The sequence below is a fragment of the Triplophysa rosa genome, linkage group LG24 (assembly GCF_024868665.1).
Source record: "Triplophysa rosa linkage group LG24, Trosa_1v2, whole genome shotgun sequence".
NCBI lineage: Eukaryota > Metazoa > Chordata > Actinopteri > Cypriniformes > Nemacheilidae > Triplophysa > Triplophysa rosa.
In genome coordinates, this window is record NC_079913.1 from 5535339 (window position 1) to 5562047 (window position 26709).

General features: G+C 39.1%; 2 protein-coding genes across 7 annotated transcripts in view; one reads left to right on the forward strand and one right to left on the reverse strand.

Moving 5' to 3' along the window:
* Nucleotides 1-3451, forward strand: part of tmem178bb (transmembrane protein 178Bb) — a 61820-nt gene extending 58369 nt beyond the window's left edge. The window contains exon 5 of the mRNA XM_057324388.1: nt 254-3451. Coding sequence (XP_057180371.1) covers nt 254-504 — 251 coding nt within the window. The 3' untranslated portion in view covers nt 505-3451. The remainder of the gene's footprint in view (nt 1-253) is intronic.
* Nucleotides 3452-5594: 2143 nt separating this feature from the next.
* cnot4b (CCR4-NOT transcription complex, subunit 4b) lies at nt 5595-26554 on the reverse strand. 6 transcript variants are annotated; one of them, XM_057324526.1, is made up of 14 exons: nt 26362-26554; nt 22309-22540; nt 21205-21402; nt 18628-18714; nt 18321-18422; nt 18113-18238; nt 17903-18027; nt 17562-17759; nt 17248-17305; nt 16675-16930; nt 15959-16486; nt 10428-10643; nt 8100-8235; nt 7901-8014 (listed from the first exon to the last, which is right to left on the reverse strand). In XM_057324526.1, the coding sequence occupies exons 2-13, from the start codon at nt 22480-22482 to the stop codon at nt 8144-8146; spliced, it is 2160 nt and encodes a 719-aa protein (XP_057180509.1). In that variant the 5' UTR covers nt 22483-22540; nt 26362-26554; the 3' UTR covers nt 7901-8014; nt 8100-8143. The 6 variants fall into 6 exon arrangements, with proteins under 6 accessions (XP_057180503.1, XP_057180505.1, XP_057180509.1 ...); XM_057324524.1 differs by having other exon boundaries at nt 8100-8265; XM_057324525.1 differs by having other exon boundaries at nt 10422-10643.
* Between the last annotated feature and the right edge of the window lie 155 nt (nt 26555-26709).

Genomic DNA, 26709 nt, shown 5'->3' on the forward strand with positions numbered 1-26709 from the left:
TTTGCATTCATAAAAATGAAATGTAAATATCACAGAACTCTTAACCAATATATTTGTGTGCAATACATTTTTACGATTACAGCATAACTTAAATTTATGACGCAGATGCACAGAGTAGCTGCAAATGTGGTGCATTCCAACTAATGAGGGTCTCAAAAATCAGCTGCCTTATGTAGACACTAAAGTACAAAACAATGTAAAAAAAAAGCTATTAAACCAATCTGCATAATTATTTGATCTTTCTTTTCTGCAGGCACATTTTGCATCATTTCCTTGTGCACCTGCGTGGCAGGAATCAACTTCGAGCTGTCCCGTTACCCGCGTTACATATACGGCCTCCCAGATGACATCAGTCACGGTTACGGCTGGTCCATGTTCTGCGCTTGGGGCGGTTTGGGTCTGTCTCTCATCGCTGGATTCTTCTGTACACTGGCACCCTCCGTACAGCCGATTCCTCGTTCCACATGCCCCAAGTCCCGCCAGGAAAACGGGACCGTGTGTTAAGGGGCGGCCCCTGAAACCCCCAGGCCCTACATGGAGCTGGACAATGGGGACAAAAAAGAAACGTAAAAAGACCATAACTGAAGATTAAAGTCGTATATTCGTATAAAATCATTTCTAATCTCACCAACCGGGCCATTTTTTAACCATGTGTCTGAGTGCTCTGATCGTTTAAAAAATGAAAAAAATAACATGGCTAATTGTAAAGATGTTGGTGAGCCTTTCCATTGTTGAGATACTGCACAAGAACACGTTTCTTTGAAGTTGTGACATCGTGAGCATAAGGATAACATGAACTGGAAGGGGAACTTGCACATTGTTCAACAACAGAAAAGAAAAGCTCATTCGGACAACATTTGACACATGGATGGAAGGTGTTTACACGTACAATGATGCCTAGAAACTGCCAAACTTTGATGGTTTTCGTGACTGGATAGAAGCATGTGTAGTAGCTCTGTAAGCAGTGTATGGAGACCGGTGCCAATGTTTCAAGCCCAAGAGCTCAGACAATTCACATTGACAAGACAACAACCGGGATCTGATTTGGCCCCGTTGTGGTTAAACTGTGGAATTATTTCAATTAGTCTTGAGCCCTGGTGGAGTCTTACAATTCATCTGGCTAAAGGATTGTTTTTTGCGCGAATGAGCATCTCTTGAAGACTTTAGGAATGGCAAATGCCTGCTCGTGACATATTGCTATCGCTGTACAGCAAATTGTAAAGAAAAAAGTAATACTTATAATATTCCAGAAGAGAGAAAAAATCCAATCCGGAAAGACACATTTTTGAAGCGTTTGACTTGTTTTTCCAAAATTGCGTTCCTTTTTGTTTATTTCTTATTCATCCGGTATCGAACATTTTACCATGTGCTTTTTTTCACCACGAACGAGCGGTTGAATTCTCTACCCGGTGACCTCTAGGTATGTGTGTGAGAGTGGTTTGCGGTATCCATAGGAATAAAAGGACAAAAAAGTCTTGTAATGCTAAAAATTACAAAGCATCAAATCAAAAACCTGCCTTGGGGGAAATCGGGTAGGCTCTTTGCTGAAATGAGAATTACTGGAAAAGAAAGATGCCATATCCTGTTTTAGTGCACTTGAACGCTTAGTCCCCGTAGACACATCTGATGTAACATCCACAGACAACAAGACACTCCAACATCACACTACTACTGCCTTAAGCTCGTCTAGAAAGAGGCATTTCTTCCATTTGATGGGAACGCACGCTGACTTTCTTCAGAAAGCCTTTCCGCGCTGAAAACAGAATTTCACATTTCACACACAGGAAAATTCCTAAACACCAACTAAAGCAGCCATATAGCAGCGTGTCACAACGGGACACATTCACCATAAGTTGCTGGCAGGTCACCATGGACATTTATTCATGGCAATTCGTTTGCAATGAGAAAATTTTGATCTGCCGGAAGAACATGCTTACAGGGTTCGGCAAGCAGAAATTTTCCCAAAAGATCTGCCTGCATCTGGTTCGCCTTCTTTCTCTGACTACACCCTAGAACCAATGGTTGGGTAAAATATGGCCAAACCCAATCTTTTGGTTTTATATGATCCTATGATGGGTTGTTTCAACACATGGTTGGATCTAATATAGACAGTTTCTAGGTTGTCCATATTTGACCCAACTATGGGTATTTGCATACTGAAAGACCCCATAAGCTTGTTATGTAAATAAGAGACTATTGGCTATAAAAAAAAAAAAAACGTCTCCTGTTTAAATAGGAACTGTGTTGAGGGAAGAAAGAAACACATTACTTGTCAAACCATTTCAAGGGGTCTTTAACCAGATCATAAGAGCCAAAAGATGTAAGAACACTGTTGATTCCCACTATAAATTCTTCCCTTCTTATAACTTTACTTTGTATTCATGGAAAAAAGGGTTCAGTCGTCTTCAATGAGAACAATCAAAGGAGAATACTTTGTGTGGTAGGCACATCTAGTTGCAAGAGATGCATGCTGATAATGCTGTTGGCTATGAATTAACACAAACTCATCCAGCCACACTTATAAAGAACTCCACAAGATTTTTCACACTTCCTTACAGAAGCCCCTGTGGACGAATCTACCATGCTGTCACAAAACACAACACACAAATTTCAGTCTTTTCCACAGTACGGATTCCAGAAAACATTTGAATAAACATGTAATAGCAATCTGTTTTCAGTTTTGTATCTTGGAAATAAAACCAAAACACTCTCCGAACACCAATTCATTACTTGGTTCAAACATATATTTCTTCAAATAGGCAAAGAAGGGTGGACCATAACAGAGTATAAAGAGATCAAAGAGTACTTGAAGGTCAGATGCTCGCATTAGATGCCAAGAATAAATATTTCTTATGGTTTAATTGCCGTTCATCCTAGACAAAGTTCATGACAGAACACATGTAGTAAATTGTGTTTCATAAGCTTTGTATGGATCATTGTTTATGGCGAAACATTTCAACATAAAAACTGTGGCAATGACTAACAATGGAAAACAGCCACTCAATGGGCATTTTTAAAGAATCTTCTCAAAAAGCATTGTGCATTAGGGTGTGAATGGGCTCAGGATAACACTTTCCAGATGACAACTCGTACATTAGATTCATACAAATGCGTTTACATTACAGCCAATAGTCATTAGCATTTCTTGTTTTTTGTTTGGTGGAGTACATTTAATCATGAGTGGAGGTATTTTTTTCTATTCAAAACTGAAATATAAGTAAAAAATGCAGCAGGATTGGCACAGCTGCGACTTTCAATTTTATGGGACACTGAAGCCGAAAGGCTTTTTGGATCTTTTTCATCACTAACGTGTCTGTTAAGTACCTGAAAAAAATATAAAACTGTAAAAAAGCTTAAAAGAAAAAAGAAAATCCTGGAAAATGTTAAAACTGTGGAATGTAATATCATTACAAAATAAAATCTCATTGTTGTGTTTATCTGTATTGTATTTACTTTTCAACTGTACTTACCTTTTATTGTTGCATTTGGCAACTGTGCCCTGTGGCTGCCTAGAAATAAGAAACTACACAAAAAAAACAGCAGGTGAGAAATTAAATAAATAAAATCTCAGGCGTGACATAATGATCAGCAAAGTTCACGCCCTGACATTTTAAGCAAGCGGAATCGCCATGGCAACAAATATAATGGCATTATTATCTGATCAGCTGTGCAAACCGCTGAAAACAGATCCGGGGAAAGTCGACGCAGAAAAGTACAAGGATGAAAAATTCATCGAATGTGATAACAGCAAGTAATGTCTGAGTGAAGCCAGTTTGATAGATGCAATTACTAACTAGCTCTTGTATCCCATATGTTGGCTTGGAAAGTGCAAAACAACAACAAGCTCTTAGATGAAAGCCTGTGTTTGAAGACTAATGAATATTTAATGAATGCTTATAGAGGGTGTGCGCTGCTGTAAATAGCTGACACTGATTATGAATGCTGCATCTTGTTAAGAGGGGCAAAGACCACCAGACCCTCTTGAGACGATGAGTACTGAACCCACTTTGGATGACTTGGGTCACAGTTTACCATCTATGAAAAATGGTCTAAAGTTTGTGTCATACTTATATAAAGTAATTTTTCCTGATAACAAGGCAGTTGATTGTTCTCTATATTGACATCTCATATTAGCCTTCAATTTTACAACTCCATATAATATTATATTTGGGTCGTAACAACTTGCACCCCGGAGAAAACATATCCAGTTGCTGCAGTTTCACTATTGCATATTTGCTGGCAGCTTCCACTGCCAATTAGATCAGCACTGCAGTAATTTACGCACAAGAGCATGACAGAGTGGCTCTGCTGAGCATTTGAAAGCAAAGAGCTCGGTAAGCTCACTGCGAACGCCTAATGCACTCTTGACATTATCTGGAAGCTGCTGCCTCTTTACTGAGATAAAGTTAATTGGCCCGCGCCGAACGCATTTGAAGGCTTGTGGACAGGAGGCTGGTATTGACAGCCACTAGAGTGAAGGAAAATTAAGCAAGTGTCACAAAACCTCTCTAGTCCTTATTCTCCTTAATCTGTAACAGGAACAGCAGAACAAGGTTTGAAGGAGCAATCGCGGACAAGCGGTGACGCAAATAGGGAGGATGTGTTCAAACACTCTGGGGTGGCGTGAAAACGTGAGCATCGATGCCAAGGAAACTGGCAGCCAATATTATTCATGTATATGGATTAAAAAATCCTGAGAAATATTGGGGTTTAAAGGCTGAAAAGGTTTTATCCTAATTTAGACTGGGTAGTTTTTCTTTGAATTGAACTATTAAGCAACTGACATACAGTACGTCTTGCAGCTGTAGAAGAGAAATCTTTCAGTTGTCATAACTCTGCATTAAAATCTGTACTCACGGCTTCAGAGAAAAAACAAGGTCCATAAGCACTATAATGTCTATTGTATCAGTCAAGTTTTTAAGATCAATATTAACACTAATCCAGGATGCTTGGAAATCTCACGAAAACATGCAAAGATCACATCGCATTCCAAAATTAAGATGCTTTTAAAGCTGATTTTTTTTATCGTTATACTTATTTGTAATTCCAATTTGTTCTTAACAGTGATTATCATTAAATTCCCACCAATGCAATAAAGTAATTATTTTATAAAGAACTAAAGGGAGCACAAGTAGTACAGTTAAATAAGTATTGCACCTTACAATATTAAGAATTAAAAAATTTGTTCAGAAATAACAACAGGGGGCTTACTTTCGTGAAAATAATGTAACAATGCAAAATATCATAAAATGTCCTAAAGCAGTCTGCACAGAAAATTATAATTACTTTCTTTTGATTTTAAGGTGAAATTGGACTATACTGTACATGTTCTAGACAGGGTTTGTAAGATACAACCACTCAAAGCCAATTAAATTAATTTTTGGTAAGGGTAGCAGCCAGGTCGTCTTCATTACATAACTGTGGTTTAACAGCTGGTGGTTTAGATACTGCTGGCATTTCATTTGACAGAAAAAAAAGAATTAAAATCAACGATGAGAGTCAGAGAATAAACAAGACTATCATTAGTTAGAATCCTCATCGTAATTACTTCACTTAATTAGTAAGTAATTTCAATAATACAAAACCTCCTGTAATGCCCACATCACATACACACTCTTGGGATCCTGATCGCATCCAGATCGCTATAGAAACACATCCTGTTAAACATCATGGTTTTTCTTTAAGCATGACGGACACGAGGCAAAAAATAACTTCAAGCTCAATCATTTTCTCATTTATTTAAGATTTAGTTTTTATTTACCTCCGGCCGGTAGAGAGGTACAATTCCTTTAGTGCTTCACTTTTCATTTTCTTACATTTTAGCACTGTGTAAAACCCATCGTTAAACCGTAATGGTTTCTTCTTGAGAATTAATTGCTTCATTCCTCTTGAATACTGTTGAATACTGAACAGTCAGCAGGAACATACACAGCTGATTCAGATTTAAGACCATTAAAAGAATTGTAAAGATAAGGGGTGGGGGTCAAGTACACAGTAAAATCGCCAGTGTTAAAAAAAGGTCAAATTAACACTCACGGTGTATATATAATCCACACTCTCAAAGTGTGGATTATATAAACGCTGTGAGAGTTAATTTGGCCCTTTTCAACACTGGCGATTTTGCTGTGTAGAAATGACAAACAGTGTTAGCGGCCCCAGGAGAGACCCAGCGTATTGCCAAATACCTCTGTTGGCCGGTAGTGCCGCTGTTCCAGCTTTCTTCATCATTTTACTGCCCTAACGCGATCACTTTGCCAAGCCAGTGCAAAGAAACTTCTAGACACAAACGGCATGATCACATTCCCCTACGCAAATGTGTTTCGTTGGTACACAACATAATCGTCCTTGTGAATAGAAATTCTGTTAAAAGAGCTCAATTTTCTTCCCAGGCAAAATACCCTTAAACCCTGAATTATGTCAATCACGCACCGATCACATGAAGTTAACTGTTTCTGGCTCTTTTGTAATGCTACGCATTCACGCTTAAAACATCACCCCAATCCAGTTTGATGAGTCAACTCTAGATCTACTTTCAAACCTTGGCACACCTTGCATTCCTTCAAGTTTCTTCAAAGAGCATAGTTTGACCGTAAACGCCGATTAGGCCACACAGATTGATTTGTCCACCAGGCAAGGACAGCTAAGATGCCGCATGGCGGCACCCCGCGTGCTACACGAGCCCTATGCTTGAAGGGGTCAGTGCTTCCCAACTCTTCAATGCAACAGCCCTTTTTCTTAATTTTGTGGTGTGCCGCTCTCTGATGCAGAGGTTAACTGCGGCGTCGCAATCAAACCCCCTGACCAACCACACAATTTGGTGGAGGGGTCATAGGCAAAGGTTTGCTAACACAACTGAACTCCTCGCAAAGCACTTCGTGTCCAGGAGACATTGCCTTTTTAAACTTTAAGGCTACATGAACAACATTCAGAGCGTGCACTTCATTTACGACCCCGTAAAAATGTTTCTCCCTTTTAACAAGGGTAGAGAAAGGTAGAACAAAGTGAAAGGCTGAAGATCTTTCTAAAACGTGCTTATGCTTTTTGCTTTCTCATAATTATGCTTTTGATCCTTCAGAAAAAATGGAAGTCAAGTACCCTTTTGATCACACACAAAGAGTGAAGCCCTGTTTTTTGGATATCTACTTGATTGCTTAGAGTGGCATGGCTTTGAGAACTCTCAGTAGCTCCTCTGTTGTGCAGATGATGAACAGATGCTGTTCTTTTTGGTGTAGCTGTGAAGGCAGACGCTCATTTCTAATCAAGACACTTCCGTTTGATTCTTTCCATTGTTTCAATGGAATTAAAAAAAAAAAAAACATTTATTTTCCATTAACAACACTGTTGAGCACTGGTTTGCAAGTGATACGCAGAGGTCCAAAATTGTTGTACAGGAAGTTAACCGTATGTATTACAGCTCTGTATTACTAAGCAGATTGTTTAGGCCTCTACATCTCATACCATACCTACTTATGCTTTGATGCTGGCGGGTTTATGCGATAGTTTGAACTTGGAAAGCTGGAACAGAACGCTACGGCAACAAGGCAAAACACTCAAGAGAGTAACACAAATCGATGGAAAAGATAAAATGGCTGCAAAAGTTGAGGAACAGAGTAAACGATACATAATTGTGTTATTTTGTTAATAGGTTTGTACTGATTCAACTGTTGTGTTTGTTGGGTCTTCATGGGAGTTAGATTTCACAGTTCTTAATGGCGGTCCATGCCGGCACTCTGTAGCAGATCTGTAGCGGTCTGGGCTGAGGCTCTGAAGGCGTTTTGGAAGCCTGGTGGAGGTGAGTGAAACTGAGTGCCAGGGTTGGCAGAGGCTGTGGTTGGATAAGGTGCCCAGTTGGCTCTGTGGGGGAACGGGCCTCCGAAGGGGGCGCTGTGTAGGGGCTGGGGGGGCACCGTTGAGCTGGAAGGTATGTCCATCTCTGTGAGTGCCTGCAAGGATTTGAGCCAGTGTGGTGGATTGTCATCCTGCAGAGAGTCCAGACTGTTAGGTCCTGGGATACCTGATGGAGGCAAAGTGAGGAACAAGTTGGTGTTAATTGGACTCAAATTCATAACCTCACCTGATAATCCTGGTCAATTACTTACTTCCATCACTCTGATGTCCCAGTAACTGCACTTTTTTCTCCATGTTAGTTTTTGCCTGCCTGCTCTGTCGTCTTGTGCTCCACCCCACTATACTGCTGATGCGCACATTCCAGGTACTTACTAGGTGAACCTTGACCTAAACCCAGTATTTTGTTGGGTAAGGACACTGTAAGTGCACAAAGTGTAAAATAACGTGCAATCCAATATTATTGCAATCTCCTTCCGCTTATGTTCTTCTGTTTTACATTATTATTCAAAAAAGCATCTGCATTATCTGGTTTACCATCACCAGAAAGAAAATCACAACTCAAAACATGTCAACACAACAATTTCTTGCTGTCAATAAAGCCACTAAATGGATTCCCTATGCAGGAATCCATTTAGAAATGTAGGTGACATTCTAGACACTTAAAACACCCCAGCCTATTGTGAGCTATTAATTCCAAACCCCGTGCAGATGACGGATGCTGCAGGCGCCTGCCGCGAGCACCCAAACAATGGCCGTGACATCCATACAGATTGGAACTTTAACTTTAGGGAGTTATAGATAAGATGTTGCCATTTTCTCAACCCGGCAGAGAAAAATGGTAAAACATTTAAGTAAAGTATTGATTACACACATCTGCAGTTCTACAATTAAGTTTTCTTCTTTGCTCTTCGCAGGCCTATTTCTACTCATTTAAACAGTAAAATTGCATTTAAGAGGTGTACTTTGTGACTAAAATGATACTCTAATCTCTAAACTCTTCCAAAAATTCCAACCCTAGATCAATGCATGGAGCTGCACATATCCTCGAACAACGGTTACAAAAAACATTGTTTAGAGAACTAATCCCATCCAACTAGTGCCTTTGCCAACCATTTTTATCAATGATAATTTTACCATTTTTAACATGCCTCAAAAATGAAAATTTTTCTCTAAATAATTGATTGAAGGTATTGGTGCGGTATTATTGTGCAATATCACTTTAATCCGAACGGATGCGTTTAGAGACCGTCTGAAAGTGCAGGAGATGGAATTGATCTGAAACGTGTGCCCTCTGTAGCACTACATCTCTGACATTTTTAGTGAAAAGGTTGCAGAACAAACGCTTTAAAGGCCTAAATGCATTATTCATTTGAGCTCCCTTTCAATGCAAAATATGCGTAACTTCCATTTCGTCAAAGTAATACAGAAATGACAAGAGAAGAGAAAAACAAACTAACAATCCTTTGATAAAAATGACAGACCATTGTTTTGGTTACCTTCAGGTAATAGTAGGGCTGTGCAAAAATATCGATACATGTAACTATTGCAATATTTTTTTGTGTATTTAGTGATACCTCTACTATCGATATATTTTTTTAAATCATGTCATATACATACGGCCAAAAGTAAGTGGAAGCGAGCATGGCGAAAGTAATGGAGTAATGAGTTATATAAAATAATGCTGTTTGTAGGCTTAGCAAGTCATGACACAAGTCACTTGGCTACTGCAGTGCATTAGACAAAAAGTTTATTAAGAAAAGTAACAATGACATTTATTGTGCTTTCACGGATGTGACACCAGCACATTTACAGCACGGATGAAGCAGAGGTTTTATACTGCCCATGTTCAGTGTTTTAACTGTAATGCACCACAACAGCCAAGTGACTTGCGTGAGCCACCTTATTCCCCTGTGCTACCCCACTTGAGGGGCGCAATCCACAGTTTGAGAAGCCAAAGCTCTGATCTAAAGGTCCATGCATCGCACAACATGGCCACTCTGCAGAGGTAAGAGATGTTTTTACACTTATCCTTACAGAAAACCCCCGGTGGTGCACAGCATGTTGTATTTCTAGCTGTACTTTTTACATTTTCTATTTAAAGTATTGCAATATATCGCAAATGTGTACTGTATCGAAATACATAGCAATATATTGTATCGTGACCCATCTATCGTGATATATCGTATCGGAGGCACTTGCCAATACACAGCCCTAGGTAATAGGGACTTTTATCACATCTCAGTGCAAAAAAGCCTAAAAATATAGTTTAAATATAAGGCCTGGCACGATCCATTACATAACCAGTAATAGACGGATATTATATTTCTGTCAAAAAAACTAAATTAAAACGAACTACAAACTAAACTGATATGCATCACTAGTTTTTCCCTACTTTTAGTAGTAGACTAGCATATACAGTAGATGTCCTCAAAGCTAACAAACCAGGGTTAAACTGAAATTTAAGTAGAAAATAGCAGTTGAACTAAACTGTTATTGCAAGTTATGACTAATAAATACTAATAAATACTACAATAGTCCAATAACATTTTATTGTCACAATGTGCATCACTCACCCTTACCTGTGATGATGGCAGGGTCCATCCAGCTGGCTGTGCCGTTCCAGCTGAGGCTGTGTGTGATACCGCCTGTGTGGTTCACGCTGGATGAGGATGATGAAGACGAGGAAGATGAGGAACAGGGCAGCCCGCCGAAATTAATGTTGATGTTGGGTAAAAGCGCTCGGAGCCCGTCCTGCCATTCCTTCACATTAAGACTTTCTGCCGAGCTGCTGTTTTCTGTTTGAGAAGAAGATGCCAGGATACACCAAAAAAAAAAAAACAGGAGGAAAAGAGAAAAAAGACGATGATTAAGTTTGCCATATTTTGCCACAACAGAAACAAAATAAAATTCTTAGATCATTTTTTGGATAATTTGAGGTTTATGCTTTGGTTCTTTTGGCTTGCTTTCTGTTGGATGCACGCAAGAACCACATGTGAAGTGCAAAGGTGGCTATAAATGATTGAAAAGATGCAAGACAGAGAAGACAAAGTACAATTCAGTACACAAACATAAAGTATGTACGAAGGCAAAATCCTCAAACTAAAACAAATTTCAACCAGAATTTAGTATGTACAAAGCACAAAAACAAAATCGTTAAGTGTTATAATGAGTAGCGACCATTCAACCAACTCAACAAGCAACATTTTTCAAGAAATTGATTTGAAAGCTTTTTAGGATTCAAGTTTATAAAAACACCAGGACTCTTCTGAAAGAAGAATGCTTGAAGAATAACAACATAGTACTGCTGTACTAATTCTACGATTTTATCCGCTATGTCACATCAAAACTGATCAGACAATGAATTAATAGCTGCAACAGTAATGCCCATTCATATTCAATTCAGCAAACACAACAGGCGATCTTTCACTGCCTTCTGAGCCTACTCGGACCGTCTAATGGAGGAATAATCATTATAAAGCTTTTTACCATCCTGTTATTATTCAATTAGTTTCTCACTTATTTTCTGCATGTCGCACTAGAGAAGTTTTAATAACGCTGAGCTTCCATCAATTGGACTCGGGCCAAAATAAACCTTTTCATCTCTGATCAGGGCAGCAGTTCTCTATGGTTTGCTTCTGTCCAGAGGGAGAGAGAAATGCAATGATGGGGAGGATGGAAAAGGCCAAAGAGAAGAATTGCAAAGGCAGGGGAATGGAGAGATAACAACCCTGGCAAGAACGAAAAGTCTTTAGCCTATGTGCTTGACTTAAAGACTCAAAACCTTAAAGACTTAAAGCCTGCAGGCAGCTTCTGCCAGTGCCACTGCCAGTGCAAAATATAAACATATGAACATATAGGGTTGGTGGTACAGAATAAACATTACTGCTAGGCTATATGTTAAACATTTACGATATACTTTAAATTATTTTGTTGTTGACATAAAATTAAGCAACATCATGAATATCGCAGTGATTTTAATGTGCTTTTAATTGGCCCATTACGTTTCTTAATGACCGTGCCTGCAGGCTATGTTGTGTCCACAACTTGGGTCACAATTTAAAAGTGTGGAAGTGTTAAGATAGACACACTTTTAAAGTAATTTATATATAATAAAATGTATTTTAACAACTTAAGAATGAAAAAACAGAGATGAATAAAATGAATAACGTTGTTTCCTGATTTCATTTGATAAAAGTTATATAGGACTTTCTGTAATATATACATTAACATTCATTAATCGGACAATTTTTCTTAAAAGACCAACGTAAAAACCCTTTTTAAAGCTGCAATCTGTAAGTTTTGCCTCACTATCGGCATCTTAGTTTGAAACATAAAATAGCAGCTTACTCAACGTGCTTGTATTTACTTGAGCTGAAATCAATGATGTAAATTTCCTGCAAAATTTGCCACGAAAGCTAAAATTTTATATCTTTATTTTGAGCTCGCCTTTACAATGTTTAATGTATTTGCACAAAAATTGACTTTTGTTTATTTTCAACTAACAATAGAGCTGTTCAACGATTAATCCCGTTTAATCGCATCCAGAATAAAAGGTTGTGTTTACATGATATATGTGCGTGCAGTGCGCACTGTGCATACTTATTTAGTATTTATAATCAAATACATGTATATATTTAGGAAATATCTGTATGTTTAATTATATATAATCATGTATTTATTTTTCTAAAACATATACATCTGCAAGTGTTTATAAATACAAAATGAATATGCACAGTACACAGACATATAATCGCAAACATTTATTCTAGATACGATTAATCGCAATTAATCGTTGAACAGCCCTGAAAAAGTTACAGTTTTAAAGCAAATACAAGGCACAAATTCAAGAATACTTAGTAGAGACGTTCTATCTTATTTACGTCGCCCAGTTCTAACTCCAATAACACAAAGTATGCGAGCATCAGCAAAACGGGGGTCTATCGGGGCAGCATGCTACTGAAAGATCTCCAGACAATAGTGGTGCACCCTGCCCAGACACCATCAGCGATACTGCCAAACAGGTCATGCTTGTAATTGAATTGTTTTGCAACATGGAGATTTAAGGAGCAGATGGACCTCCCCTCCTTATGCCATATGACAGGTGTTTCTCTAAAAGCGGGCTCGGTGCAGAACAGTCAGAGGTGAAACTACGAATGATGCAAAGTCGGTTAGTCTACAGATTAAAATCAGACCAAATGAGAATCGCCACTGAACTAGCGATAATATGACAACATGCAATGAGTAAATCAAACAGTACTGGATAAATGGTTATCAGGACTCAAACAGAGGAAGTAACATGCTCACTTCGGCACGGCTAAATTGGTTCTCGACTCAATACTGACAACACCATGGTGATAAACAAGAACGAGCCAATATGAGGATCCAGAGATTCAATATCAACACTTGAGGGGAACTTGGTTTAATGAAACACCTCTGGAAAAGGAGATAAGATGAATAAAGTGCTAAATAAGGTGAAGAAGATGTTCTTTGTAAACCCTTACGCATCCATCAATCGCAGTTGTTGCATTTGCATACGCAGCTAAACGAGAGTCGTGATGTTTGTGTGTGTGAATGAGAGAAAAGGTAAACTCAAAATCATATCAGGACAGCTAAGGAAGCAAGTCTGAGAAGGCAGAAACTTCATGTTTGCTTTGCGGTTGCTTTAATACTAGACCGATACAAAAAACAGGCCGTTTTTTCAACCGATGTTTGACCATTTTTGGAAGTAGGCAATAACCATGCTGACTTGAGTAAACAATAAAAAAATAAATGTCCACCTAGAGATTACCTTGGTGAAGTAGTGGCATCAAATCCAGTTAACACAACATCATACAACCATCTAAATCTTCTGGATACAAATTTTCTTTTATACAAACACGCATAACAAGACTGTACGAGTTGGCCTTCCAGCCTAGTTTGGGATTTTGACTCGTCTTCATAAATAATGCATCATTCTCCTCCCATGTCCTGAGCAGCTGCATCCTCTAGAGGACAACATTTCAAAAAGGAAAGACCATTACTCTTTTAGAAACATGGACTGAACAAACAAAAAATTAAAATATTAGAAACTATAAACAACTGTTTTAATACTAAGAAATGGAAAAATTCAGGGTTTCTCTTACAGTTTTGGTTGCCGTCTTTTCATATTTTCGATCAAATATAATTGAATCAAAAAATTTAGGACTGATGGTAAAAAGAAAAACAAACAGCAGGTTAAAGGGATAGTTCACCCCAAATTTTTAATTCTGTCATAATATACTCACTCTCAGATTGTTCCAAACCTGTATAAATTATATAATTATAATTATACATTTCTTTGTTCTGCTAAACACAAAAGAAGGTATTTGGAAGAATGTCAGTAACCGAGCAGATCTCCCCCCCTCCCCATTGACTCCTCAAGTATTTATTTTCCCTACTATGGCGGAAAATGGGGGACGAGATCTGCTTGGTTACTGACATTCTTCCAAATATCTTCCTTTGTGTTCAGCAGAACAAAGAAATTTATACAGGTTTGGAATAATCTGAGGGTGAGTAAATGATGACAGAATTGTCATTTTTAGGTGAACTATCACTTTAACTAATGCTGTACTAGTGTCAGCAGATTAAGTAGAGGCTTATTGTTTTATAATAAAAAGCTAGACCATGAGGAAACGCATTCAAATGAACAAAATTAAAAGATTAAGTAAGAAATAATGTAGCGTACTGCTTAAAGCAAAATAAATCCTGACAGGGTTATAAGAATCTTAACGTAGATCAGCGTAAACCTCATATTTTTCTTGTTATAATTGAACAATTCTGAGCTTCTGGCCATCTGTCACACATTTGCAGACAATATATAGCAATATTTCAACAAAATAAAATTCATAAAACATTTGCGACAACCAACAACCGGGTACACCACAAAAACAGTATTATTGAGAATAACATGTTTTTTTGGGGGGCATCTACAGAAAAAACCTTGCATATGCGTCTTCAGCCCTGAGATTATCTTGTCCATTTTATTACGGTATCAAAAAAGTAACAATGTTTTATGATATTTGAGATCCGGATTGCACAGCTTTGCTCTTCACTGACAGATTCAGGTAAGGGATTTAATAAAATGTCAAACTGTAGCCTCCTACCCCGGCCTGAGTACTCTCTCCTCAAACTGACAGAACTGGCATTTGATGGGGTTTTTTGGGGGGGAGCTATGGGATATTCCAAAATCCAAAGCAGAGTAAACAAACCTCCACTGTCTTTAAGCTTAGTCAGTGTCTTTTCAATTCAAATCAAATTATACCGGCTAGACGGGCTACTTTCAATAAAAGCACTTATCTACACTTAAACATCCACCCAAAGCCCATAAGAAAATTACCCAAAAGGATGTAAGTGGGTGGATGTATGAGGCCAGTCATGCATTACCCACACTGCAGCACTGTTGTGAAGACGTCCTCAGGGAATGATGATTATGTGCGCTACAATTTGTACAAGCTCTAAATCTGACACCGAGCTCACTGTTACACGTCAAATCATGAGGTTTTAATCCAAGAAAGAGCCCTTGGCAATCACGAGACACACATCTGATGACGTAGCCTACACGTGCTACTTCTAAACGTGGCCAAAACAGCACCACACTGCCACCCAGTGCTCAAATTTACAGTGACCCATAATGCAAAGTAATGCTGTATTTCTAATATGGTGTATTTTCTAATATTGCAAATATGCTAACAATCAGACAGATGCTGAATCGTCGCACCTGGCTGAAGAGCTTGTTTAATACATCATCAGCCATTCAGATGGGAAGTGTAAGAAAATAAAAATATTAGTGCCAATTTCAAATCCACTTGAGGAATTAAATTTTTCATGATTCCGGTAATGATTCTTTTAGTAAGTGTAAAGTCAGGAAGATAAATGACAATTTACTGCATGTCATAAAACTTTCATTAAAGTTAGCTACAAAATTTGACACAATATACTATGTATAGAATGAAAAGTTTACATCAAAGTTTTAATCATCATGGGATACAATAACACCCCATCACATTGCTAATCGTCATGACAACTGCAAAGAATAAAGACACTTTTTCAAAGCTTTATGCCACTTAAGATCTGCACTCTCGTGTACACATACCTGTGATAGCGATACCTCCGAGCCCCGTACTGTGATGTTGCTGCTGTTGTGGTGCCAAACTCAAGTCCAAAAAGCTGTTGTGCTGCCCAGCAGAAGAGAGGGTGGCGGTGTGATTCAAGTGCGGGAGGTTATTGCGTACGGGCAAGCCCATCCATCTGTGACGGGAGGTTGGCGTCTGACCGGGAAAGCTAAAGGAGTTGTAGAAAGTACGGTGTGGGGCCTGGGAGAAGCCTCTTGAGGGCAGGCTGGAGTTTGGGAGGAAGTGTGAGGACGTGGGAGGATGAAGTGGGTTTTTGGAGGCGGCATTGTGGAGAGTGCCGAGTAAAGGCCCGTGGGGGAAGCCTGGCGCTAACGTTGTGGGAAAGGAGGTTTTGTCTTGCACATGAAGCTCATTCTCTATAAGGTCAGCAAGTGCTTTGCGGGTGACGTCGAAGGGGTCAAAACCAAGGTCATCGTCCTGTTGCTTAGTCGAAGAGCCAAAGCCGAACGCCGCTTGCCAGTCTGTGGATGATGATACTGGTATGGTCTCTGTTGGAATGAGGACAAATTGTTGTAAAACTGCAGAAAAGTCTTTAATAAGGAAAGAATTTTTTTACATTCACTAAAGTCAAAAACTATAGCTACATATTCATTTCTTTACAAATCTAAAAAAATAAACACATCATTGAATGACCTAATAGAACATCAGATATCGAGTGTAAACTGGGACTGAGTACCTGAGGTGAAGAGGCTCTGTGGTTCTGGGGTAGTGGGCCAGTCTGGGTTGTTGTGAAGGGAACTGGGAAAGCCGGGCAGGCTGCTGGGGATTGGATTAGGATGCCGAAAGTTACTGTTGTCTGAAAAGAGCGACTGTGACTCGCCTGCTGTTCCATCGAAGGGAGACCGCACTGTCATCCCTGCTACACAGATAGGCACCACTAGAGATGGCTTACTCAGGCCAGGAGGGGGCGATGGAGAGTCGTTGCCAGAAACCTTAAGGGTTTAGGAGAGAAAGAATCAACAATAAATTAGAGATATGAACATACTTGTACGGTAAAAAAAAAAACAGTAAACTGTGCATAACATAACTCATGCATTTCTTCAAAGAAGAATGTGCATCTCAGACCTTTACCCAAAAATGATCAAATTTATAATCACAATGATCAACACCTGACAAATCCACATGTTAAAGATTGTAAGGCATACAAATAAATCTATCGCATGATCAACGAAAGTGAGATGTAGTAACATGTCAGAAACTGACACAAAATTCTGAATTAAACAAAGAAAATCCATTAGTATGATCTTACTTCTTGCAATGTCTGTCCATTACTCAAACCGACGCAGTCTGAAGATTTATTACTTGGGCTGCAGACAAAAACAAGCATCATGGCAAGTCAACTGTAGATAACAATTTTACTGCCGAGCAGAGAACTGATCTCAACATTTTCTCCTCCTGGATTATTCAGCATTTAATTTTGCTATGCAATTCATCATGACACTTCATCATGAACAGCCTTGGAAAAAGATGAGAAGGATTTATGGTAATGCCTTCAGGAATACTGCAGCCTTGGTGCTTTTATATCTTTGCAAAGACGATCAGAAAAATAGGGTTAACAGCTACCTGACAGGCTCACAGTTTGATGTGAAGGAGGGCAGGCCGGTGATGGAGGTGAGGCCCAGCTCTGTGTCTGGCCCGTCTGGAATTTCAGAGTCTGAACCACCATCTAAAGATGGAGTCTTATGGTGATCTGGAAGCCCATTGGGTGTCTTCCCTGTGGTTTGTAATGAAGGCCACGCTTCTTTGTTGTTACTGTTGGAACTTTTGATGTAGATGTTGGAAGGATAGACAGAAATGATCATGAGGAATAACAACACTGAAAAATACTACAAATCGCACTGTTTTGTATAGAAATATATATTGCTCTTCAGCTTATGTGACAAGTGCCATTTTTCACTACAAACCTCTGTGATGTGCCCGATTTGCTTTTGGACTTCTCTCCTGATCCTGTGGAGTTCAGCAGAAAGTTGGGGTTTGCTTTGTAGAGTTCTTGTAAGAGTTTCTGCTCATATTCCTGGTGTTTCCCTGCCTGCAGGTGTCAAATGTAAACAGTTCAGACTCAAGTCTGAACTTTAAATATAGAGGTTCAAAAAACAGAAGGCTGCGAGCAATACCTGCATTTCCTCTTTTGTGAAACTGGCCGCTTCGTCTCCCAGTTCATGAAGGTACATGCAGTCTGGTTTGGGGCACTGCATGTTTTTTAGAAAATAACTGCAGTATTTTGTTGTTCCTAAAGAAGCCTACAAGACAAAGTTAGACATATTTATACAAAATAGATGAACAACATCTTTAAAAGGTATTTTTTGGTCATGTAAAGTTTACCTTAAGTGTCCTGCCGTCTACTACAACATTGTTAACACATTGTATAGCTCTAAGGGCATCTTCTGACCTGATGTAAGTGACGTAGGCACTGGCACTAGGACCCTGGGGACAAAACGAAGGATGAGTACAGCAGTGAACTGTCACGCATAGGAAAAGTCATTTAAGACAACCAAAAAAAAACAGGTTAGGAAAAAAGTCTTTCACAAGAACAAAGAAACATGTCCTGCTGAATTTTACAGGTCACATCTGTTCTTCAAGCATGTCAGATCACTTTAGATTTGTATCATATGAAAACCGTGGTGTTTACCTGTGACCCAGCGTAAGAAGTGCTGTTATTGATGACCACCTTGTGGATCTTCCCGAACTTCCCAAAGTATTCTGGCCTTTTTAAGACCTGCAATCGGAAGCCAATTATATTTTAGATGTTAATGGGACCGGCAGACCTGATTACTGATCATTAACATAAATGCAAATGTAGTTCATTTAAAAATATAAGAGTCATCCAGGGAAATGTATAGCTGATTGTGACGCTTTAAAAGGATGTAACCCAATCAGAATTTATTATGAAGCAGCCATGTCAAATCAATCTGAAGATCGTATTAGCCACAAGCGAGAACGGTAGTTTTGATGAAATGCACAAAAAAACACCAATTACACACATAAGCATCTTTTGCTTTTTATTTTGGTGCATTAGCGCTAAACAAGCAAAGCTGATGGTTTTATCACAGTATAAGTGGAAAAGGGAAATGAATATGAAATTGCCCGACGCATCCATTCATATGACTTCCCAAAATAACTTTTACAAGATCACAATGTAATCATGACTCCCAAACTAAGGAGATCTTAATAAGGAGGACCTTTCCAGGAGGATTTGAGCAGCGGCAAATGAGCATTTCTGTAATTCACAGTTGGTCAATTATAAAAGCGCTTATGAGGCAAACTGTTTTACACAGTTGGAACGAAACTCATTAGACAAGTAGTGATAAAAGAACCGGATTTGTGCAAATAACAGATTGTATTGGGAATTTATGGCCTAAACAGCACCAGTAGGACATCTACAATGTTCAGCCAGATCGACAAAGAAAAATGCATAAAATGAAGTGTGGCACACAAGCAGGTCTGTGGCGAGTGACTGACAGCTCATTGGCCGAGAACTTCAGCTTGACGACACGATGCTTTTGAGATTCTGGTCACTCTTGAACTGTGAAAGCGGCCCGGACATTTCTTTGTGGTCTTTGTTTGAGTGAAGCAGCTCTCTCGCTTTTTTCTTTTCTCACGAATTTAAACGGCGAGGAATAAACGAAAGTTCCAACACAGCAAAAAGAGATTACAGACTATACACTAGAAAGTGAAAATAACTACAAAAATAACATTCAGTGACAAAAATCTGAAAACCTAGCATTATAATAATTTGGTCTGTGAAGGTCAGAAACAGAAAACTGAATTACACCCCTAAAAACATCTCTCTCTCTGATAAGGATTTTCTAAGAGCACATGGTTACAGCTGTGCCGTTTGTCAAAACGCCTTTTATATGTCGCATTGTGCTCCTGATCTCATTCGAACTGTTTTGGAAAGAACAGGAAGGTTTTTATTCTCTGTGTTTTTCACACTGAATAAGTTGTTCTCTGTTGAGAGCTATTCAGGGTACATGACGTCAGTCGTGATGGCAACTAGAGAGAGACAGAGGACATCAGACAGGAGAAAGAAGTGGAGAGAGATGTTTGTGAGCAGGTAGCTTCATCCCTTTTCCTAATGAAACATTTTCTTGCATCTTAAACTGTTGTTAGACAACGAATGGCATAAAAATAGATCTGCACCAAATCAAATGATTTCAATGAGGCAATTTCTTGTAGCATATTGCTACAAGGTTTTAATAAGGTTTTCAGGGAGGTTGCTTACTAGCAGAGCAAAAGAAGCGCACCATTGAGTCACTATGACATACAGTTTCTTCGGACCCCCAGTTAACTTCCGGTTTGTGTCTAATAATGTGTTTCGGCTTTATATTAATTTATATTATTATTTTACTGTATAATAATTGTATAAAATAAACGATTTGTTGAATTTTGTTGTACGTTCATTTTATTAAAAAAAACAATTTATTGAATGGGTCCTGTAGTTTGGTCGCATTTAAACAAACCATATGGTAGATTGACATCTAGCGGTTGAGTTTGGTATCGCAGTCTAAATTAAAAATATTGGAGAGACAAGTTTAGCCAAGTAACAGTTCTTCTCGGTTTCTTTTGATTGTTATCAGAAATAATCTACAGGCACTCTATTGTTTGTGAATGTGTACCGGAAGTTCAGCTGCGGTCACAAAAGTGTGCATGCGCAGTAATGTTTGTTTATGTTGTTATAATGAAACCGTCTATATATGATATAACTTGTATGGTATGACATGACTCCAAACAGTTGTTCACACCAGCAAGCAATCTATTAGTGTAATACCCATGGCCTCTATGTCAGGTGGGTCTTCTTACAAGGAAGAATGTAAACCCAAGTCTTTTTAGAAACACTTTGTCTAAGCAACAAGGACAAAAGCTCCTTATCTGTTTGACAACTGTTTGAAATATGAAGGTTAAGACCTTTCTGGGAACACTTCTGAAAATAATTTTATTCCAAAACACATTGCAACAAAACATTTAAGAAACATGTTTCTGGGGCAATGGTTGAGTATAAAGAACTTACTGATAAAAACTATCAAAATTAAGCTTCGTTACAATTGACTAAAACTGGGAAGCTTAAACTAGAGGAAACTAGAATCTACATTATCCACGTATCAGGGGTGTTTAACTATCTTCAAGGTCTAAAGAATATAATTTACACAATGCTGCTTATAAAGATGAGGAAACCAGCTGACGTCTACATGCGAGCATAATGAATCACCTCGGGGTCAGCAAGCCTCTGTGACAGGCCCACCACAAACACCAGGTTCCTCTGGACCACACGCACGCTGGATAGGTGTTTGCGGTTCTCTGTGATCTTCTGCTTCCGCTCGTTCTGCTTCTGCTTCTTCTCGTTCTTTATCATCTGAAGCTCCTCTTGAGAGAGAGGTTTGTATACCGCAGGGTCTTCTGGATAGGGCTGCACCAGACAAAAACATATCATTTGTAGATCATAAAAGTTGGAATAAATTTACATTTACAGGCTTTTGTAAGTGGTATATTAAATCTTGACAATTTTAATTTTAAATTTAAATGAAGTAAAATTAGTTTAAACGTTTAAAACTTAAAAGGCTTTTATTCTAGTATGCATACTCTCATATAAAGACACTGAAGAATTATGTCTGAGAAAACCCACTAATATAGTATAGTAAATAAAATCACATCACTTAAGCTGCAGTGAACAAGCGTATTACACAAAACCAACAACAACATGATAACGGTTTGCAAATGAAGGCTATGGGGCTACATTAAACTTTACACTAGAGGAACATGTTTTAGTGATTAGCTGGGAGGGTTTATAATAAGAATACAAGCACCAGGGAGTCACTGGACTTGCAACGCGTTTAGGCTAAACATCTGTACAGCAGCAATGAAATCACATGGATCTCGAGGCAACAGAAGGAGTGTGAAATATTCCATCAAAGCTCCCTGCGATGCTAAATGCGAGCCATTTATAAACTCGCTTCGCCCTCATACCCCTCAACGGAGTCATTCTTTGAGAAATAAAGCACTGCTCCACAAGTTCCTTGAGTGTAGACCGTTCAAATGAAACCCAGCGGCTTCAAAGTGTCCCAATGCTGTCAACTTGGCAATATCATACAATTTAAGTTTGAAGCAATACTGCAAACTAGATCTTATTCTGCTTTCCAGGCATAATGAGCAAGAACCGGCCAATATACAAACATTTGAAATGAAGGTTAAAATTAAAGCATCTCTGCAAGTCACTTTCTTTCTTCTGTGCCGAGTAAGAAATCTTGCCATAAACAAACAATTATGCAAATACGCAATTAAGTTTACAGGATTTGTTACTGTGATGCGTAGTTACCTTTCTGCAGGCCGGACATAGGCCATTCTCATCTGTGCGTATGCGATGCCAACAGAAGCGGCAGATCTGATAGCCGCAGGTGCAGGGGAAGAAGTTGACATCGTCAATCTCCAATGGTTCCATGCACAGTGGGCACTCCATGGGGTCCCCCTTGACCTCAGGGCTGTGGGACATCCTATGACACACGCTTAGAGAAGAGGGGGTTGTTCTCGCAGTTCAGAGAGAGAGAGAGCTGATGAGAAAGAGAGGATAAAACACATTAAATGCCTTTTCAAGATGTGTTTAAAACAGGTCAAGATCAAGGCATTATTGGTGTCAAACAAGAACAAGCACCCACACTTTGACCAGTGCTTGAACACAGATTCTTCTTACTAGAAATGATCCAGCAAACCTCTTGTCTGTGTGTGTACAGTAGGTGCAGATTTAGCAATGAACAAAAATTGGGTTCGTTTCAATACAGAAAACGCATGTTGGCAAGCAATCTGATATTTCTTTGGTTTTCTTCCCAGGATATGTGACTTTAACTCTTAGCTTTTGTAACCATGGCCAAATTTCGGAAAAATATTAAAAAGGGTGTCTGTAACAACCATGTTGCTGTGTAGCTTGACCCCTTTAAATAAACTACTAACATGGACAAGCACAAACATAACGGTTTGTCTCAGTCTGTTCAGTTTCCTGGCATCCTGGAGTTTATTCATCAAACAATGGTTCCCGAATAGAAACAAATACAGGTCCACCAAGGAATGTATCTACTCCATATAATTTGTATGACAGAAATGCTTATCCAACAGCCAGTGGATTTTGTGCATATGAGATAAGTGGTATTAAGGAGAGCACCAGGAGTGTGAAGAAGGGACAGCGGGTGATCAAGTGGACACAAGGAGACAGGAAAAGAGCGAGCTGGCTAAAAATATCTCATCCAGCAGAGTACAGCAGGAGGAGCCAGCCCCCTAAATCTCTCTTTAAAAGGAAAATGGTGATTGGGCGCTGGGGGGCGGTCGGCTATACGTGTAGGGTAGTCCCCGCTTCAGTGGGTCGGGATGGTCTCACTCCAGCTAGAGGGGGCAAAATGCGCTCCTTAGCATGCCAGTATGAAATTAGAAACCGTGTGGGAGGGTTTTTTGCGGATTCCAATCAGATGGGTTGGGACACGGAATTCCCACTGTCACAGAGGAGGGAATGCCTTCACGGAAAATGCAGGTATCAGGTCTGGACTTTCGTTGGCCTCTGCTTGGGATGCTGCATAACAAACATTTAGCCATCACTATTGAAAGAAAGATTTGACCCCAGCACAATGATTGTAATTCCATAAAAAACACGGGCTTCATCCTTCTAGCTTTGTTCATTATATGCACATAATGCATAAAATGAACATAATATGAACTTTGAACTTAAGACCTATCCGCTGAGGGAGAAGATACAAAATCTAACTAAAAAAGACGTTTCTGTAGTTAGATTACCTTTTCACGGCTAATGTAAACTGACAAAGATTGCAGATTCTTATTATAGTTCAGTGTAAATGCAACTAAAACTGGATTGAACTAAACGGAAATGACGAAAGGTTTCTTTGAACACCACCTGGGTCTCAAACAAGAAGCGGGGGACAGTGTGGGATAAAGGCTGATGTAAGCCTACTAACAATGTTGTTAGACTGAGTTTTGGCAGTGGAAGAGGTTTTCGTGTATACATTAACCCAGTGTGCCGAATCGTGGGAGATAAACTTTACAAGGACAGCCTGAAGGGCCCTCTATCCTGTGTGCAGGGGTCAATCTCGAATGACCTCTCTTCAAAGCATAGTGAATCCATGAGAAAACATTCAAATAGCTTATCATAGGCACACCAAAACTAGAGGTTAGACAAAGAGGTTTTCTGTGTTTTTCCACCTTACTATAAAGCATGAATGGAATGCCAAATATTTCACTCAAGTGCAGAATTATGTTGACTAAGACACTTAAAGTACTCATATTTACAAACATGAAAACAAAGTGTTAGTCTTAGGGCTGGTGTTTAACAACATGACTTCTAAAAAAGGTAAACATTTCAATGCTTTTTGTTGACTCACACCAAACTGTGAGGATGAGAATAACACAAACAGACGAAACAAATGGCAATTTTGTATCAAAATAAATATATCCCAAAAGAGAGCCTTTGAAAGACTTAAGTAAATAAACAAAATGAAATTCAATGACAATAACACAAAGTAATGGTATAAGATGGACTGGCATTTTAGAAGTTGTATCTGCTTCACTATTGAATAGAAATATTAAACTAAATAATACTCAACTTTTCTACAAAAACAGACACAGTCTTTGCGTTCAGTGTGCTGGCATATTTAATGAATGATATAGTTGACAGTTGTCTCAGATGGCATCATTCTGATGTCATAGAAGAGCGTAGCTGAAATTATCATCAGAGTGGGAGTTGTGTGTCCATTTGTGGGCTGCACTTCATGAGCAGATGGAACAGGCTTTGGCAAGGAATGAAAGACATGTCTGGCCAGGAATGCCATACCAAAAGAATATTTTGGGCAGACAGAATAAAAGCATTAAACCAAAGTATGATATAAGACATGATGAGAATAACGGAACCTTCAGCTTTTTCACATACAAGATACACAAGACTGATCCATCAAACAAAACACATTTTAACAGATGATTCTTAACAGATTTAGGCTTACAGATGGCTCAACACAGAAAGAAATGTGGCGCTCTGCTCTGTCACGATAAAACTGCTTCAATCGTGCAACTCAAAGCAACAAATGCTCTTCTAATCATGATCAAAATGTTGTCACAGTGTAACAATGTTATTTTCACAGATGTTCCTCAGATTAAATGTTACAATTCAAAAAGCCTATTCCACTGAGCTGCAGACCACCCAATTTAAACAGAACATACAGAGACATTCAATGATTACAGCCAACTTGATAGACAAAAGTTTAAGCAACTTAACACCAACGCAGATGTCCCAAAAGGATCATGTACCAGATGTGAGCCATGACAGGATATCATCTCACAATACTGTGTCTGGCACAAACAATGTCAGAGGACCCAGGCCTAAAGATCCCAGACAGCCCTTGGATGCCTTCACAAGAAAGTTTTCATATATGATACCCATGTGACCTAACAACACTTTAACCCTTCTAGTGTCTAGATGTGAAGCCTAATAAAACTGTCACATGGCACAGTAGCACAACAAACCCCATCCTCACATCTGGCAGAATAAAAAGGGGATAGTAAGCTCAAAAGGCCCAGTGCTGACAAAACAGTATTAATACTGCACACTCAACACTGTGACAGCAGTAACTGCAGATGCCGGGAACAATACTGTATGTTGCAACCAAACAGGAAAAACTAATGATCACGTCTGGTCATGGTCTTTGTAAAACCAGCACCAAGAACCTAATGTCAGTGTTCTTCCGAAATAAATAATATTGGTTATATGTGTATTAAACAGGGCTGACCAAAATCGGACAAGGACAGCATTAACCTCAGCTATATACCATTTATGTTTACTTTTAACACTAACAAAATCTCCTTGATGTAACTTAAATATGATGATGCTTGGGTCAAATCTACAGTAACTTTCTACCCGTGCGGCATGGAAATACCCAGTTATGTCAATATACACACAAGCGTGTACAGAAATGTTTCCTAGTTACTGCCCATAAGTGAACCTGCCAAGCTAACACTTATGGAAGTTATCAAACCTGCCAAAATACACACTAACATCAGTGTACGTCTGTTATATCCCGTCCCGAAGTCCGAATAACAAAACTGAGTCAACGTTTGACAAACAACGAATTAATATTCCTGCATTTTATCAAAAGCCGGTCAAAAGCGGCTAGCTGCTAACGTTAGTCGGCTAGCCGGACAGCTAACGTTACACTGACAGACTGCGAAAAGTGAGGGAAAGCACAAGCACAGACACATTCATATGAAAAGCCGGTTTTATGGTGCAAGACGGATGACATTTGTTTTAAATAAGGTAAAGTAATGAGTAACAGCAGTTTAACGTGGAGGCGTTGGAGAAGACAGGCCTTAGTGGGATACTCACCCTGTCTATGTGTAAAGACAAATTCCCACCCAGATAAAAGCTATTTGAACAGCTCAGGCCTAGCAAGACCGGTGCTGTGAATTATTTCCCGGCTTCTTTGTGATTTGATGCGAAAACACCAATCCTTTTCCCGTATTGCCTCTCTGTAGAGCGGTAGTAACTCCTAACCACCATCTTACATTGAAATAGGGAGGGGGCGCGTCAAGTAGTGACTTTTCGACGCATGCGCAGATGACGATGGAATTGTGTGTGGATGGGTAATGTATTTTTGGCCTCAGTTTAAAACTAAGGGCTGCGTTGGATTTAAGAGGAACAAACCCCGCTACTTTAAAAAAACAATATATATAT

What these genes read in the sequence shown, in the direction of transcription:
- cnot4b (XM_057324520.1), bottom strand. Translation starts at nt 22,482, where the DNA reads ATGTCCCACAGCCCTGAGGTCAAGGGGGACCCCATGGAGTGCCCACTG. An exon ending in CTTCTTACGCTGGGTCACAG is followed by an intron (nt 18,423 to 18,627) that starts GTAAACACCACG and finishes TTTTGTCCCCAG; the next exon opens with GGTCCTAGTGCCAGTGCCTA. An exon ending in CGGAGGTATCGCTATCACAG is followed by an intron (nt 10,644 to 15,958) that starts GTATGTGTACAC and finishes CTTCTCAAACAG; the next exon opens with AAAACAGCAGCTCGGCAGAA.